Raw genomic sequence first — 17,751 nt, forward strand, 5'->3', positions numbered from 1 at the left:
TTTTATAACATTATCATTTGCTTATGTCATGTCAGTCAAAATTAACTACTTGTGAATGCTGAATAGTCATTCCATATAAAACTAATAGTCCTCATTTCATTGCTTGAGTCATTACATACAAAAATGTTGAACTAGTTGTCAAAATCTGTCAAGCAAATTTTACACATTTAAAAAATTTGTCTCCTAAATTGAACAATTTCTCTCAGGTGAATCTCAGCTTTCACTGATGAGAAGGGGTGTGTGAAGCATTAGTTGCAACCAATGTTCAGTTCCAATATGTACTGCAATATTGTTTCCAGTTGTGCACAGCTCTACCCAAAGGGAGTTTATGTTTGTTGTAAATAAGGGTGTATTTTTTTCTTTTGCACAATGCTGAGAACAAATTAGAATTGCAAAGAGCATATGCAGTAAAAATGTGAAACATACATATTCAGTGTCTTGTACTCAGTTACCTCACTAAATACAGTAATGTGTAACTTTACTGTATTTTTCAAATGGCTGTGCAAATAGTATACAGTGCTGTCTTGAGCATTTTCAGGTAGTGTCACCAAGATCTGACTTTTTTGCATTGGAAAACATTTACAGAGTAAACTGTCATAATGAAAACATGACAAAGCCATTTGACTATCTTGTTCATAAACAATGGTGTCAGGACTTTTCATCTTGATGACACTGACACTTTCATTGATATGAATACTTGCTTTTGAGGAATGAGCTATCCATTTTGAGCAAGTGACACGCTTTTGCAGGTTATCAACTAGGTTTTGCAGTTTGTACTAATTGTTTTGAGAACTGCATTAACTGTTGTACAAATGCAAATAGTGATGTGAGAAATGCACCAAAGCTACTGAGAAAAACTGTAATACATTTGTATATGAATGTTCAGAGAAAATTCGATTTTGAATTCGGTAACTCAACTTTGCATTCTCAGAATCACTCAAATAAACGTTATGAAATTAATATTTGAATAGTAAAAATGAAATAGTAAATTGGAATGTTATCGAGCATTGAAAAGCAAATAGCGTGTGGCAAATATCTGTACACTATTGGAGAAACAAAGCATAGACCGATGGATAGATAGATAGATAGATAGATAGATAGATAGATAGATAGATAGATAGATAGATAGATAGATAGATAGATAGATAGATAGATAGATAGATAGATAGATAGATAGATAGATAGATAGATAGATAGATAACTGACGTTTATTAAATCAAAAATAAAGACCTGTAACATAAAACAGAACAAACAACTTTTCAGGTGCTCTTGCACCAGCGCCCCCCTCCTGTCAGGGGTGGCCTATCCTTAAAGAACTTTTCCCTATAGAGGGCACATACTCAGAGAAATAAACAAAATTAACAATACACAACAATATCATTCATATTTAAATGAACAAATTTATACAAAATAATTAAGGTGGTAAGTATGGCTCCTACAACGTGTATAAGTGCTGATCCCCTCACTGCTCTTTTTAATTACAGTCAGAAAGCCTGTTTTATCTGTGAGGTGAAATGACACTAATATGCGCTGTGCTCGAGGAATTAATCTGGTTTTTAGTTTTAGTTTGTACATTAGGTATCCCAGTGTTGGACACCTGGCAGAGAGTCAGCAGAGTAACGCAGAGTGTGTGCTGGCCCATAATAACCCAGAGCTCGATGGGTCCGGGAGTGTGTGCTGGGCCCATAATGACCCAGAGCTCGATGGGTCCGGGAGTGTGTGCTGGCCCATAATAACCCAGAGCTCGATGGGTCCGGGAGTGTGTGCTGGCCCATAATGACCCAGAGCTCGATGGGTCCTGGAGTGTGTGCTGGCCCATAATAACCCAGAGCTCGATGGGTCCGGGAGTGTGTGCTGGCCCATAATGACCCAGAGCTCGATGGGTCCTGGAGTGTGTGCTGGCCCATAATAACCCAGAGCTCGATGGGTCCGGGAGTGTGTGCTGGCCCATAATGACCCAGAGCTCGATGGGTCCTGGAGTGTGTGCTGGCCCATAATAACCCAGAGCTCGATGGGTCCGGGAGTGTGTGCTGGCCCATAATGACCCAGAGCTCGATGGGTCCTGGAGTGTGTGCTGGCCCATAATAACCCAGAACTCGGTGGGTCCGGGAGTGTGTGCTGGGCCCATTACAACCTTTGTAACTTGGAAAATAATAAAGATAATATACCAACTGTGTTTGTATATGAATACAGTGCCTTCAGAAAATACATTTAGTAGGTATTCGTAATATAGTATTAGTATTTGCCTATAGTTTTGGTTAATATTTGAATTAGTATTTATTTTTATATTTTCTGTTTTCACATTTTTTTGTAATTTTGTTGTGTTTTTGTCATTTTTATTTGTTTTTTGGTAACACTTTACAATAAAGTTCATTAGTTAAAATTAGTTAACGTGTTAACTAACATGAACTAACCATGAGAAATATATTTGTTACTGTATTTATTAATCTTTGTTAATGTTAGTTAATAAAAATACAGCTGTTCATTGTTTGTTCATGTTGCTTTACGGTGCATTAACTGTTAACAAATACAACCTTTGATTTTAATAAAGTATTAGTAAATGTTGAAATGACTATTAACTAAGATTAAGAAATGCTGTAGAAGTATTATTCATTCTTAGTTCATGTTAACTTCATGTTATTGAAGTTCATTAAGGTATTTAAATCATGTAAACTAATTAACCTTATTGTAAAGTGTTAAAAGGTTTTTCAATGTCAAAAAAAGATATTTATTCATTTTTAGTTTAGTTATTTTAGTACTTGAACTTAAACTAAATGGAAATGAGAAATGGTGCCTTGGTAATGAGCAGAATTTTTTTGAATTTCAGTTAATGTTTTTTTCCCAAGTGATTAAATTTTTTTTTTCATGGTCTTGGTTTTAGTTTTAGTTAAAAATATGCCAACTTTGATTCACATGTTGTTATGATACAATGCTTTTTAAAAGGTTCACATCAGTCTACACTCTTTACCCCAAAATTATAAAGCCAGATTTGTCATTACTTTGCCAATGTATTTATTTAAAGAAATACTGAATGATGGGGTCTGAGTGCTTTCTGAATGCACTTATGAACTATAATACTTTACAAGAGTGTCACTGTCAGAGAAATGTTTGATTTGCAGGCTTCAGGCATCACCACACCATTACTTCATGACCTTCAAGTCAGCCATGCGCTTGAACAGAGTCCAGTAATGAAAAGGCATCTCGTCTTGACATGGTGCCCAACGGGACAGAAACTCAGCCGAATCTGAGGTGAGGAACCAGCCTGAGACGAAAAATAACATTATCTGATAATAAGTGACAATATGTGCCCCATTATTGTGAAAATATACTGTATTGGGACAAACTTTACTATCACAGTTTTCATTTGACAAACATGTATCACATATACGTTTTAGCTTATAATAGTCCTGTTTATCTTTTTGTAAATGTTGATAAGGAGTTTGAATATTAGGTCATCATAAAGTTTAAAAGCTCATATAAATGGGCACCGAACTTTTGATCTGGTATTTAAACATGAAAGTGCAAAATTAATTTCATAAATTAATTAACAGAACTGACCACATTTAAGAAAATAAACCTTCTTGAAACATAGATAAGTTGTGTTTTCACAAATACTCGCACTCAACGCTGTCCATTTATTTATTTTTATTTCACGTTTTTAAAGTACAATATTATGTTAGTCCACAGCCCCCCACTTGGGGGTGCTGATGCTATGACGAGGGGGCTGCAGCCCCCGCAGCACCCCCCTTCCCGCGCTACTGCTCAGATGTACAGTATAGGCCTATATTTCCTTCATTGAGTCATTTAACTGATCATGCCTGTAGGGGGAGTGATTGCAAAAGATGTTAATGTTTTCTTGAATTGATAAACAATACTGCTAAGTAAAAAGCTGCAAATTATTCAAATTGTGATTATGTGCCTTGCTCGAGTGAATAGAGAATGAATGGACGGACAGACATCTGACACTATAAAGTCTTTCTCAAATCTGCAGTTATTCCTGAAGCACCTGCAGTCTATCTGACTTCAACACTCATAAACCACAGCAAACACAACTGCGAGTTCATCAACAACAGAGAAAGAAAGAGCGTCAAGGAATTGGACACAAAATAACTATATTTCGCAGTATTCTGTTCTCTAAGATGTAGCACAGGTTTGACTTTAGCTACTTTTTTTTTTTTTTTTTTTTTTTTTGAGTCCTGTTTGCTTATATCTATACATCTAAGCAAGTGTTTCTTTAGAGTAGCCTATACAGTCACTTCTGAATTGTCCTTGGCAATGCACATTGATCCACAACAGCAATGCTTCAAATGCGCAAAATCTCCTGTTATCAGAAGCAGAATGAGCTTTATTCGGCAAGTGCGCGCAAACACATAAGCGATTGTTGTGGTTTCCAGCAGCTCTGGGAACATTCATTCATTCACACATACATAACACAAGAGAATATAAAGACTATTTAAATAAGTAAGATTAAGAAAAATTAATTAATTTAAAAACAAGTTATGCATCAAGTTCAGAAGACTTATGTATAGATGTTGTGTTGAGTCTTACTAACAGCGTATTATGTGCTTAGTGTTAATTGATTTTTTTCCCTAGCCTGTGTCAAACGGTTTTTTTCACTAACAGGATGATTTATGGCAGTGAATAAAGCATATAGGGCTACTGTAATGCATATGAGATAGCATGGGTGTCTCTAAAGCCCGTGAGAACACGCCCAGAGATATAAAGCCGTCTCCAGTGTGAGGATGAAGGGCTCAGATCACACACATCTGCTCACCTGTGCCGATATGCGCTCTCAACTCGACCTGGACACACCGTGAAGGTGGACACACACGACCTGGACACACCGTGAAGGTGGACACACACGTGCGGGGAAACTATCCTTGCTGGAACTTTAGTGCAAACTGACTTTATTTACTGGCTATTCAAGTTCCTCGTTCCTTTTGAGCGAAAACGAGACAGGACCATCATGAGCAGAAAAACACGACGCTGGATATTTCACATGTTCCTTTGTCTTGGAATAATCTACTTGAAAATGGGGTGAGCTGATAAAAACCTTACTGTAGGATAAGTTCTACTGTAGTTCCAGCTGAAGTTAAATTGATGTCTTATCAGGTTATTTTATAACAACGATATTGAGATAGAACAAAGCAAATTGTTTTTATTCAGTGGGAAATTCACTTTTTGGGGGGAATACAAGCCATTAAATAATGATGCTTTCCAGAGACATTAGGGGATGTCGGAAACCTGTGGACGCCTTCGGTGCGCGCGTGAGCTGTCCAGTGCTCGTCCACGCGCAGTATCCTATAAAACCTGCAATAGGCTGTAGGCTATATATATATATATGTGTGTGTGTGTGTGTGTGTGTGTGTGTGTGTGTGTGTGTGTGTGTGTGTGTGTGTGTGTGTGTGTGTGTGTGTGTGTGTGTGTGTGTGTGTGTGTGTGTGTGTGTGTGTGTGTGTGCGTGTGTGTGCGTGTGTGTGTGTGTGTGTGTGTGTGTGTGTGTAAGCTATATCTCCTACAGTTTTTAATCCTATGCATGCATTCAAAGATTAGTTTGATTCGCGCTCTTCTCTGATCACTTCTAGAGGGTTCTCCACCGTACTGGCGCTGGGAGCGAGCATCATATGCAACAAGATCCCGGGCCTGGCGCCCCGTCAGCGGCTGATCTGCCAGAGCCGCCCGGACGCGCTGATCGTGATTAGCAAGGGCGCACAGATGGGCATCAGCGAGTGCCAGTTCCAGTTCAGACACGGCCGCTGGAACTGCTCCGCGCTCGGCGAGAGGACCGTCTTCGGGAGAGAGTTGAAAGTGGGTATGTTGGACATCTTCTCATGTATGTCAGTGTTTCGAAAACAGTGTTTGGGGGAAATGTGTCACTAAAGATAGGAGGGAAGTGTTTACCAATGTGGTTACGGATTATACAGTTTTGTTTAATTTGGGGTAAAACAGTTACCTCCTTTACTTGTCCCCGTTCATTGGCTTCGATATACAAATCGACCGGTTGAAGTTAAGGTTTCCGCGCCACATGCCTGAAATATCTAGTAGATGAGATATTAAGCCTATATGCGCGCGCCTGTTTCTCACCTGCGGTCATATAGGTATTCATGATGCGCTACAAAACATCTCCTTACAATCGCAGAAACCAATCATTAAAGATGGGAATATAATAATAATATAAATAATAGGTTTATAAATATCTTCAGGAAAATACAAGCACATAAATGGCTCTTCTTGGAGGGGTGTTGGCCAACTTGAATTGCTTTATTTATTTATTGTACTTTTTTTTTTTAGATTCAAAAATGCTTGAAGTTTAATAGCTTTGAGATCAGTATTTCAGTGTCTTGGGCTCTTCAAAGCACTAGCACCAATGGTTTTGTAAAGAACTAAGTTCTCCGACAGAAGGACTAGGCCTACTTGATTCTTGTTAGAACCTTTATTTTTAAGAACACAGCCCCCTTTCCAAACTGAAAACTGTCTTGTGAGTTTGGTACTAACATTTTTCATGCATGTATCAGTGTTTGGGTTAGTATTTGCAGCCTGAAGAGTTTTTCCACAGGTGTAAATTACAGAGCATGAAAAGATGTCACCTGAGACAAATGGACTTTTACTTTGCCAAACCAACCTGCTTAAAACTACTGTATCAGTTTATAACTTAGGTCTTCCAGATGAGTAAAGTTAAAGAGCGCAAGCAAGTCAAGTCACCTTTATTTATGTTTTAAAGCAGCTTTACCGTGATAACAGGAAAAGGATCCAATGATGCAAACAGTTCATTACGGCTGTACAGCTGAAGTCAGTGTTGAGTCAGTTCTGTTGTAAAGATCATCAATTATTAAATGAGTTCATTTCATTTATAAAGCAGTTCTGCAAAAAACAGTGATGTCATCATCCAGCTCTCATCCAATAATGTCAGTGCAGTCAGATCAATAATGTTGTTGAATATTAAGTGTATGTAATGACATGGACAAAAATATATAAGCATATTTCTTTGCAACTTAAGTAGCTTCAAAAGTCCCAGATGAAAATGTTACATTATTTCTGTATGGGGTCTGCGAGAGTTCAGGTATAAAACGTTAATAAAAGCAATACATTTTTACATTTTTGACTATACATTCATTGATTTATCACATTATCTTGGATGACAGCTCTAATTTACAATTCAAGTTAATGGTTATACATCTGCCGATTATGCAAATACTGCCGTGTTTGTCAATGATTTATGGAGAAGCGATGACTGATAACCTCAGGAAGTAGATGTTCGGAAGTTCATTCCATCCTTCAAGTAATTTTTTTAATAAAAAAAAAAAATTTTTTTTTACTTTTGAGCTCATTCATATTTTGTCTAATTAAATGTATTAAATGTTCTCTGTCTGTGAAATATAAAAAAACTACCTATATAAGAGTATAAAAAAACACACACACACTTATTAGTCAAGTCAAGTTACCTTTATTGATATAGTGATTTTTACTGTACAGATTGTTTCAAAGGCTTTACAGAGATAACAGGAAAATAATGCAACAAAGTTTGTTTCTAGAAGAAAATAGTGTCACAGTCCAGCTTAAGTTCAGTGATGGTTCATTTTTATTGTAAAAAAGTTATTATTTATTTATACAGCCGCTCTGGAGAAAACAGTGATGTCATCGTCCAGCTCAGTTCAGTTCTCATATAATGGTGTCAATGCAGGCAGATCAATAATATTGTTGAGTATTAAGTGTCCCCAACTAGCAAGCCAAAAGCCAGAGGCGAAAAGGGCGTATGACACACTACTTAATTGTCTGCACATAACCAAACGTTTTTACAAATACATATGCACTAGTGGTCTAAGACATTTGGACATGATTTGACAAATCTGCACGTCAGCACTTATTCAAAGTCATTTGTTTTTGCACTTCTAATCACATTAAATCCGACATCATTGCCAATATTTGATGGTTAATTTGAAGTATTTGACTCTTGGCCAGCCACACTGTTAATCGCTGATCTACAAAGAACTGTGACTGTTGTGATGTGCAGTTAATATAGCGTGTCTGTGGTCTGCTGGCAGGCAGTAAAGAGTCTGCGTTCAGGTACGCCATCCTCTCGGCCGGAGTGGCCCACGCCATCACCTCGGCCTGCACGCGGGGGAACCTCAGCGCCTGCAGCTGCGACCGGGACAAGCAGGGCTTCCACGGGCACGCCAGCGGGTGGAGGTGGGGCGGCTGCTCCGCGGACATACACTACGGCCTGGGCTTCTCCAAAGTCTTCATGGATGCTAGAGAGATCAAACACAGTGCCAGGGCGCTTATGAATCTGCATAACAACGAAGTCGGAAGAAAGGTATGTATTTCAAAGTCCCTTGCATCTTTGAAAGGCCCCCGGGCAGCTGTCTCAGTCATGCAAGTACAGCTCATATCTCTTTGAATGGGGAAACATCAAATTCCAAGCGTACGATTAAATTTCATATTTGAAATCACCAATAAAATCTGACATGAACTGTCTGCCTCACAAATGTTATTTCTCACGCTCATATGGCGTATATTTCAGGTTGGTCCAGCCAATGCACATATGCATGAGCCTCAGGTTTCTCTGACTTTACCAACTCCTGATTGGCTCTTTTATTTAGAAGGCGGGACTTATTCCACCATATTGGCAGATACAATTTCCCCCATTCATAGTAATACGAGAGATCCGTCTTTGTATATCTTTAGTCTTCGATATATTTGATTATCAAGAAAAGGTTTCCGTTTGTATGTTTGTTGTAAATGAAAGCTGCCGGTGTCTAAAGCGTGCCGCTTTAGTTTAAAGAAAAGTTGACCCACAGTATAGTGTAACTATTTTACGAGGTGGTGATTTCATATAAATTTGTATGATGTGAATTGGATAAAAAGTAAGATTTTTAGAAAAAAAGTAGGATGAAGGTTCACCCCTAAACATAACCGTCATTTGGGGGAAAACAGATGGTACATAAACGTGTGAATGAGATTGGGCAATTTCATATGAATTAGCCACAAGTTCACCAGTTTGTCACGCTTGTGTTGTGCAGCATGACTCTCTCTATGTGGAGCTCAAAATAGTTCAAGTCAAGTCAAGTCACCTTTATTTATATAGTGCTTTTTACAATACAGATTGTATCAAAGCAGCTTCACGGTGATAACATGAAAATAATACAACAAAGTTTGTTTCTAGAAGAAAATTGCGTCATCGTCCACCTTAAGTGAGGCAGATCAATAATATTGTTGAATATTAAATGTCCCCAACTAAGCAAGCCAAAAGCCAAGGCGACAGTGGCAAGGAACCAAAACTCCATCAGTGACAGAATGGAGAAAAAAAACCTTGGGAGAACCCAGGCTCAGTCGCTCAGTTCTCCTCTTGCCAACGAGCGAACAGTGTATGATTATGATCCAGGCAGCATTACAGGTCAGAAGTCAGATTGCATCAGAACATTCAGAGTATTTATCCAGTTCATCTGGTTGGAAGTCGGAGTCATCACGCCGGAATGGAGACGAGTTTGTTGTGGATCAGTGCCGATGGCTGTCGTGTCGATGAGGCCTTCACAGGGCTGATGAGGCTGGCACTTCAGGGATGCGTCGTGGATGGGTCCAGGTGCAGGTCCTCCATCTGATCTGGAGACGGCCCGGATCCGGCTGACTTCAGTAAACCTCAGAATAAACAGAAAGACTAACATTAGAATAGATGCCATTCTTCTTATTATGTAATGAGTACATCAGGTGTAATAGGAAGTGTCCCCGGTTCTGGCTGACCTAATCTATGCAACCTAATAATCATTTAACTGATTTGAATAATAGGAATGTATATAATGTGTTATGTGTATGCTAGGTCAAAGAGATGTGTTTTTAGTCTAGATTTGAACTGACAGAGTGTGTCTGCTTCCCGGACAATGTTAGGAAGACTGTTCCAAAGTTTAGGTGCTAAATAGGAAAAGGATCTACCGCCAGCAGTCGATTTTGATATTCTAGGTATTATCAACTGGCCGGAATTTTGAGATCGCAATAGATGTGAAGGACTATAATGCGTTAAGAGCTCGCTCAAGTACTGAGGAGCTAAACCATTTAGTGCTTTGAAAGTAGTCATCAATATTTAAAAATGTATACGATGTTTAAGGGAGCCAATGCAATGTTGACAGACGACGAAGACTTGAGAGAGCATCCATCAAGTGTTAGACAGTATTCTGGGTTAATACATGCAGAGGTTTTGTGCCCAATAATTAGAATCTCTGTTTTTTCAGAATTAATTACTAGTCATCGAAATTTTTATATCAGCTATGCATTCCGTTAATTTTGTGAATTGGTGCATTTCGTTGGGACGTGAAGAAATATAGAGCTGAGTATCATCAGCATAACAGTGAAAACTAATTCCATGGTTCCCAATGATATTTCCTAAGGGTAGCATGTACAGAGTGAACAGCAACGGTCCTAGTACTGAGCCTTGTGGTACACCATACTGAACTCCGTTCACACCGTTATTTTCCGTTCACTGAAAGCATACAGTTACTAGTGACAAAATCACACGAGAAGTATCATAAAAAGCAGTGTGCATTCCACCACGTAATAAAGATAACTGCAACTTTTTATCTCACAACTGCAAGAAATAAAGTCTGAATTGCGCCATATAAACTCGTAATTGTGAGAAAAAAAGTCTCTTGCAATTCTGACTGTTTTAACTTTATAACAATTCTGACGTGAGATGTAAACTCGCAATTGCAAGAAAAAAAGTCTGAATTGTGAGATAAAAAGTCGCAATTACCTTTTTTATTTTTTTATTCTGTGGCGGAAACAAGCTTCCATATGTTCAGCTACGAGACGCATGACGTTCAGTCATGCCTTGTCACATCAAGTTGGAAAACGAGGATATGTGGATGACATGCGAGAGTTACATACGGGTTTTGAATGGCATGAGGGTGAGTAAATGACCGAATTTTCATTTTTGGGTGAACTATTCCTATAAGAGGTATTATCTATCAGTGAAGTGATGTTTTGGTTACACTGAACGCATCAAGTGAAAGTCAAGTACAGGGAAGGATTCAGTAACTATGGCACTGCGGTTTGCAGCCGTCAACAATCCAGCAGCAAAGCCAAGACTGGACTGGCACAGCGATAATAGGAAGCTTTTAGGGGTAAGAGCAGAATAAGTGCTAGAGTTTGATTACAAATCAGATGAGCTCCAACACACCAAGCTCTGTACAAAACCACTCCCATTTTCTGCTCAGTTAAATAGACACTGGCTTACACCAGTATCCCCTATCTCTACCTTTGATGGAAACGCTTCATCTTTGATGGTGTGCTTTTGTCTCAACTTTCAATGCTCAAACCGCCAGAGGTCCTAAAAGGCTTTTTCACTTTCACCTGCATTTAGAGGCTGTGCTTTTCCCCGCATATACTGTTCAGACATTTGTAGGTTGTCTTTGATGTGGAATAAGGGATACAGTCCCTTGGGGGGGAAAGTGTGCTTAAATGTACTGAATGTGTACTTTTAGTGTACTTCTTTTTTTTTAACTGTACATATACACTTAAGTACTTAAGTACAATAGGCTACTTTAAAGAACATTTTAAATCATTATGTTTTAATAATCTTTGTCATTCTTTAACAAAGTACATATATTGTGATGCGTTGCTTGACATACTAAAGCACAGGTATTGTGTGTCATGTATCATTTAAAATATAGAGTGTTATTTTACATTATATTTAAAGTTTAATACATTTTAAATGTATTAAATTGCAACTTCTTTACAAATGTGTAATTACAAATATATTTAAATATGTGAATACAAGTTTCAATACAAATTACATTAAAGTATACGTTAGTTTGCCATAAATACTTGTCAGTACATTCGGCAGTAGACTTTAACCATATTTCAAAGACAATCGAATTATGAAATGACAAATAAAGATGCTAAATACTAAATTCCTGTTTAAGTAGGTCAAAAATGCTCTCTGAATTTCAGCTAATTGCATTTAAATGTAAATTATAAAACATGGTTATTACTTGTAAATATCATGCAATTAAAAACATTCAGTTTGACTTGAGTATTTTTTTTAAAGAATATTATTTCCGTAATAAGGACTCTTTCTAAAAGAATAATTTTTAAAGTGTTGCGCAAATTTGTAACGGGAATGCGTTTTGTGATTTCTTGTTGCATTGCTTCATCAATAGGAGGAGAATTACAATAATATAAATAACGTTCCAAGTGACCAATTAAAGGGAACACTGATCACAATAACGGTGAGTTCAAACAATTTTTTTTTTAGCAAAATCCGCATCAATTTATGAAGTCAGCTTATGTGATGTTCTCTCAAATCTTTCAGTTGTATTGACAATTCAACATTCAAGATGACTTTGGGAAATTAGTGAATGCAACTAGAGAAAGATGCAAAAGTGGAGGAAATGAGCGAAAAGTCTATTACCCCGGCACTCAAACCAATCAATTAATCAATGTATCAATATTAATTATCAATTAATAATCAATTAATCAATAAAGTAAACAATGAATAGTATGTGAAAATTTAAGTTTACTAGGTTTTTACAATAAAGACATTAAGTGTTAGTTAGAACAACCGTTGTATTTTACAGTGTAGTCATTATGATGCACTGTATATTCCAAGCCTTCTAAAGCTTATGGCTCAGTTAGGACGTCAGTGAAATCAAACATCATTGGTTCTCGCATGTCTCACGACCAAACATCAATAATGTCAATGCAGTTAAATATAGTTTGACAGAAATCGCATTTATCATACAGCGTTTTCATTCTTAAATGAAAGAGTCAGTGAAGCTTAATGAGGGGTAAAGAAGCTTCGAGCGTATATCTAGCGTGTTCCACCTTTGGTCACAGAGAGCTGATTCATGGCACCAACACTTCTCCTCATTCACCCTGACATTGTGCAGCTAGTTGAAGAGCCTTTTCTGTGGGACTGCGTTCATACGGTCTTATCTGAGACGCTAAATTGCCTCTTAGTGAACTGACTATCCCTACAGGATCATTCTAGCTGCAGGTTTTGTGTTGAGCGAACTAAAAGAGTGCTCTGTTTGAATGCCCCCTCCCTTTCTTAATTTATGCCAGCGAATGTAATGACATTGGCTCATGGTGCCCATCTCTGAGAACAGATAGCAGAAGGTCTTGGTATGATGAGAGGATGTGTGATTTGACTGGTGTTATTGCTGTTCGTATGTTGTGGAGAAAAATAACATTATGTGCAATGATAATACAATTATTGTACATTTGTTTGTTGAATGTGAAGTCATGTAATTATCAGTTTGCTAAGTGAAGCCTCACTTTTGCTATTGCTTATACAGGGTTTGTAATTTAAACAAGTAGCCTTAAACTTAAACTAACTAGCTTGTCCCGTACGTGCTGTGAACATGAATACCTTATAGAGAACAATAACCTTATACTTTTTACCTGATAGAGGAAAGAACCCAAGCCATTTTTGAGAACAGAATATTGACTTGGGAAGTCATCTAGCAAAGAACACCCTAGCAACCACTTAGCAACCATCCAGAACACCCTACAGCAAACACCTAGTATTAGCAAGCATACAGAAGACCCAAGGGCACTGTTTCCCAACCGTAGAGACTCAGGGTACATTTACACGACAACGATGTGCTTAAAAAGGAAAAGTTGCCATTGTCATTGTCACAAGGATCCGCGAAAACGACTAAACGACTACACGACTGTGTATTCTGCAGCCAGGCCATTAGATGGTGATGAAACACTATAGACATATGCATGACGTCATCGTCTTGAGAGATTCATGTTTTTGCTGTTTACATGGAGGCCATTTTTATGCACCCAAAACGCTGTTGTCGTGTAAATGAACGGCCAAAAATCGCGTTTTTAGTTAAAAATGGTGTCCTGTAAACAGCCCCTCAAGACCAGGCGCCGGTTGTAAGTTACAACTTAGCCTAGTTTTGACATAAAGGGGCACTAAAGTATTTACGCACTATTTAATATTTCTCCATTGCACCATTAAACGTAGGCCTAGTTGAAATGTTACTCTACTTATAAACGAAATATTTATGAAAGCCTCCGACCAGGAGTAACGGATGGAATAAAATATTAGATTGGCTTTACTTCAGTTCTTTAGACATATCTGGTAATCTTGACATTTACATTAATTTACATTTTAAGAGAGAGAACAGTATCTGAAAATTACTTGGTAGTGCTTTGTTTCTATAGTCCACTTTAGACATTCTACTAACTACAAGTAACTTTGCAAGTACATGTCAACTAGCAGTCATTATAGTCAGTAGAATTTTGTTGGAGGAGCATCTAAATAAAGAGTTAGCAGATATTAAGCTGACAGTCTATGTCAGCTACGTCAACTTATTCTACTAACCCTAACCCAACATGTGGTTGCAGATTAATGAGAGTTAGTTGACATGTAGTTGCATAGCTGCATATAGTCCAAAGTGGACTATAGAAATAAAGCGTAACCCATTACAGTGTTTGCGCTCTTCAACATGAACTCGACCTGAACAGTGTGTCTTTGTTTGCAGTGGTCCATGTCAAATTTATTGTTTTGTTTTATTTGTAATCAGTATTTATTGATCCTTATATTAATTTCAAATACAGTTGAATGTTATATACCTATTATGTTATTCATGATTAAGTACTCGGCAAGCAATTTTGCATTTAAAAGACGTCTAATAGCCGTCCAAGCACAACCCTGACGTCTAGGCTAAAACAAGGCAAAATTCGGGCTGTCAGGGGAAATTTTATAGACGTCTAAACCATAGCCCAAGAATAGACTAGCCATCAATTAGATAACATGTCAAAGAAATGAAATCAAACACCTTATAATCACTGTTGACTTTGCTTACACAATGAAATATCATACATCTCACAAGTTAATTTGGCAAAAACGACATGTAACCAAATTCAAGATTACTTTGGCTAAAAGTGGGTTACTCATAGCCGGGTCTAGAATCTAGACAGTGACATAACGGCTATTGACTGCTGGGTAGTATCGTATTTAAATTTTTCCTAGTTATGTGAAGCAAAAATTAGTCAAGAATAAACTTTCAGCATAACTTCTGCTCATGTATTGAAAGGCTGCTATTGGATCATTAGGGTAAACGCCATATTATGCGACTACGGAGAGCTTAAGATCTACTTCTGCATTACGTGCTTACGTTCTGCCTTAAGAACAAATGGTGCAACCGAATAAAGTTCAGTAGTTACAAACTAGCTAGGTCTCTAGTGTGGAGTTTACGCTCCAATTTAAGATAGACTGCTAGTTGACATGTAGTTGCATTGTTACTCATCGTTAGTAGAATGTCTAAAGTGGACTATTAAGTCTTACCAGAAGAAGTGCACTTTAAATTGCAGTCATTTAATCACAAAACGACATGTGGTATGTTGGACACTTCATGCACGCAATGGTCACACAGCTTTCTTTACGTAGCAACTACATGGTAAAGGTGTAAAAACAATCAGAAGACTTTTGCACCAGAAGCAAATTCTAGTTCTTTGTCTTGTGTAAGTGTACCAACAGCTTCATGTTTTCATATTATTGAGGATGTTATCTGAATACTGAGGTTCAAACAAAACGTCAACATGAAACGATATTGCAAGCTCCCAAATTTGTGCAATTTATACAATGTAGTTGTATTTGTATGACATTCATTTGAGTGTGTTGACAAAATGTGGTGTATTCATATTGAGTAATGAAGCATTTGCTTAATTAAAGCGCTAATTTTTCCCACTCTTGCTGCTGTGCTCGACCCAGGTCCTAGAGCGGAGTATGCGGCTGGAGTGTAAATGTCACGGTGTATCTGGATCCTGCACCACCAGGACTTGCTGGATGACCCTGCCCCAGTTTCGTGAGCTTGGCTACATCCTCAAAGACAAATACACCAACGCTGTCCACGTGGAGCCAGTGAAAGCCACGCGCCACAAACGACCAACATTTCTCAAGATCAAAAAATCCTACTCGTACCGCAAGCCCATGGACACAGATCTGGTGTACATCGAGAAATCTCCCAACTACTGCGAGGCGGATCCGGTGAGCGGCAGCGTCGGCACTCAGGGGCGAGTTTGCAATAAGACGCTGATGCACCATCACAACGGCTGCGACCTCATGTGCTGCGGACGCGGGTACAACACACACCAGTACTCACGCGTGTGGCAGTGCAACTGCAAGTTCTTTTGGTGCTGTTATGTCAAATGCAACACGTGTAGCGAGAGGACAGAGGTGTACACGTGTAAATGACTTTGAACTTCTGCCTAGTTTTTGACAGGGTCTTTTGACTCCCTGACCTTAAAATATGACTCAATCAGGTGGCATTTATTCTTTTGCACAAGACCTTACTTTAGACATGCTTCCTTCACTTTAATGGATGATCATCGAGATAACTGGAGAAAGAATTCATCTTGAGAAGGAACTGAAAGGTGTGTATTGTTTTATTTCTGATGCCACACAGTTTTACCTGCTTTCTTCACTAAATCTAGAGCGTGACTCGGGTCTGCAGGATCCTGAAGCTGTCTGGATTCAAATATGGCTTTCTTGTCTTCGACCTGCTGGCAAAACTGATAACAACTATCTGCACATTGATTTTACCAATGGAGTTACTGGGACATGGACGTCTTGCAATGAAAATTATGGAGTAAATACTCCAATAGAGCACAACCGCAGGGTTCCTGAAGTAAATCCTATTCATCTTCTCTGATAATGTATGACGTTTCATGAAAGACCTACCGTGAGTGTTATATATGTTTCTGTAGAAGCTGCAAGTCAAAGTGGATTAACTACCATATTTTTATAATGAAGACCTACACTTTACACTATAAAAGCTGTTGAAGACCAATCAGAGAAGTCTGAGATTGCCGCAAAAGAACTCAGTAGTGAATGACACATTCACGTTGCTTTACTCTCAAATAACTCAATTTTATTAAATATTTTTCAATTAAACAGTTTTATATTGGGCAGTCAATTTTAATAGATTATATAATTATATAAAAAAAATTAACTAATTAATTGCACAATTTGCTGTAATTAATTGCAATTAATTGCATTTCCCCCAAGCTTGTAATCATCAATATTTAAACTAAGTATCACCTAATTAAATGAAACAACACAGGAAAAAAAAGGAACAGACAATAGCCCTATATTAAAATAATATTAAACATCAATATATCAATGTATTATTCTTTTTAAATAATCAATCAATCAACATAATCAATTTAACAGATTTTTAAACTAATTATCAAAATAAAATATAGTCCTACAAAGCTATTATTACCAGAGCATGTGATCAGAGCAGGTCATTTTACCATTGTTGCCCTTCATGACTATACCAGCTCAGCAAACAGAAGTCTACAGAGAAATGTCACGTTATTTGAGCGGACTTTGCTTTTCCAGTGCGTGATCGGTACATGATTGGAACGTTTGGGCCGTTAAGAGGAGAACATTGAGCAGAGACACACCGACACACACACACACACACACACGGAACGGAGAGTGCGGTGGCACACACGGAGCGGAAAAGACCCGCTCATGAAAGCTGCGCGAGAATGAAACCTGATCGCCGAACACGGAGGGGCGGGACGGCATATTTTCGGGCTTTTCAATAGCAGCCGCAACAGGAAATTATTAAAACAAGGCAACAAAAAAAAAAAAAGTGCTGCGTTAATTGCGTTCTTTTTTTTTAACGCGTTAAACATCTCAAATTAATCGCAAAGATTAACGCGTTAATTCCCCCAGCCCTATAGTTTATATACATACATACAAATCAAGATTCGTGATGTTGTGAAGCTGGT

The 17,751-nt window shown here is 38.0% G+C and overlaps 1 protein-coding gene across 1 annotated transcript; it reads left to right on the forward strand.

Moving 5' to 3' along the window:
- Positions 1-4,765: 4,765 nt before the first annotated feature.
- Positions 4,766-16,950, forward strand: wnt7ab (wingless-type MMTV integration site family, member 7Ab). The gene is made up of 4 exons (XM_082146047.1): positions 4,766-5,037; positions 5,586-5,812; positions 8,043-8,314; positions 15,722-16,950. The coding sequence occupies exons 1-4, from the start codon at positions 4,967-4,969 to the stop codon at positions 16,202-16,204; spliced, it is 1,053 nt and encodes a 350-aa protein (XP_082002173.1). The 5' UTR covers positions 4,766-4,966; the 3' UTR covers positions 16,205-16,950.
- The last annotated feature ends 801 nt before the right edge of the window (positions 16,951-17,751 follow it).

The sequence above is a fragment of the Leuciscus leuciscus genome (genome assembly GCF_965113295.1).
Source record: "Leuciscus leuciscus genome assembly, chromosome: 18".
Lineage (NCBI taxonomy): Eukaryota > Metazoa > Chordata > Actinopteri > Cypriniformes > Leuciscidae > Leuciscus > Leuciscus leuciscus.

Bases quoted from the DNA above. Each gene is read 5' to 3' on its own strand.
- wnt7ab (XM_082146047.1), top strand. From the start codon at position 4,967: ATGAGCAGAAAAACACGACGCTGGATATTTCACATGTTCCTTTGTCTT. The intron at 5,813-8,042 runs GTATGTTGGACA...GTCTGCTGGCAG, and splicing joins CGGGAGAGAGTTGAAAGTGG to GCAGTAAAGAGTCTGCGTTC. The intron at 8,315-15,721 runs GTATGTATTTCA...TGCTCGACCCAG, and splicing joins ACAACGAAGTCGGAAGAAAG to GTCCTAGAGCGGAGTATGCG.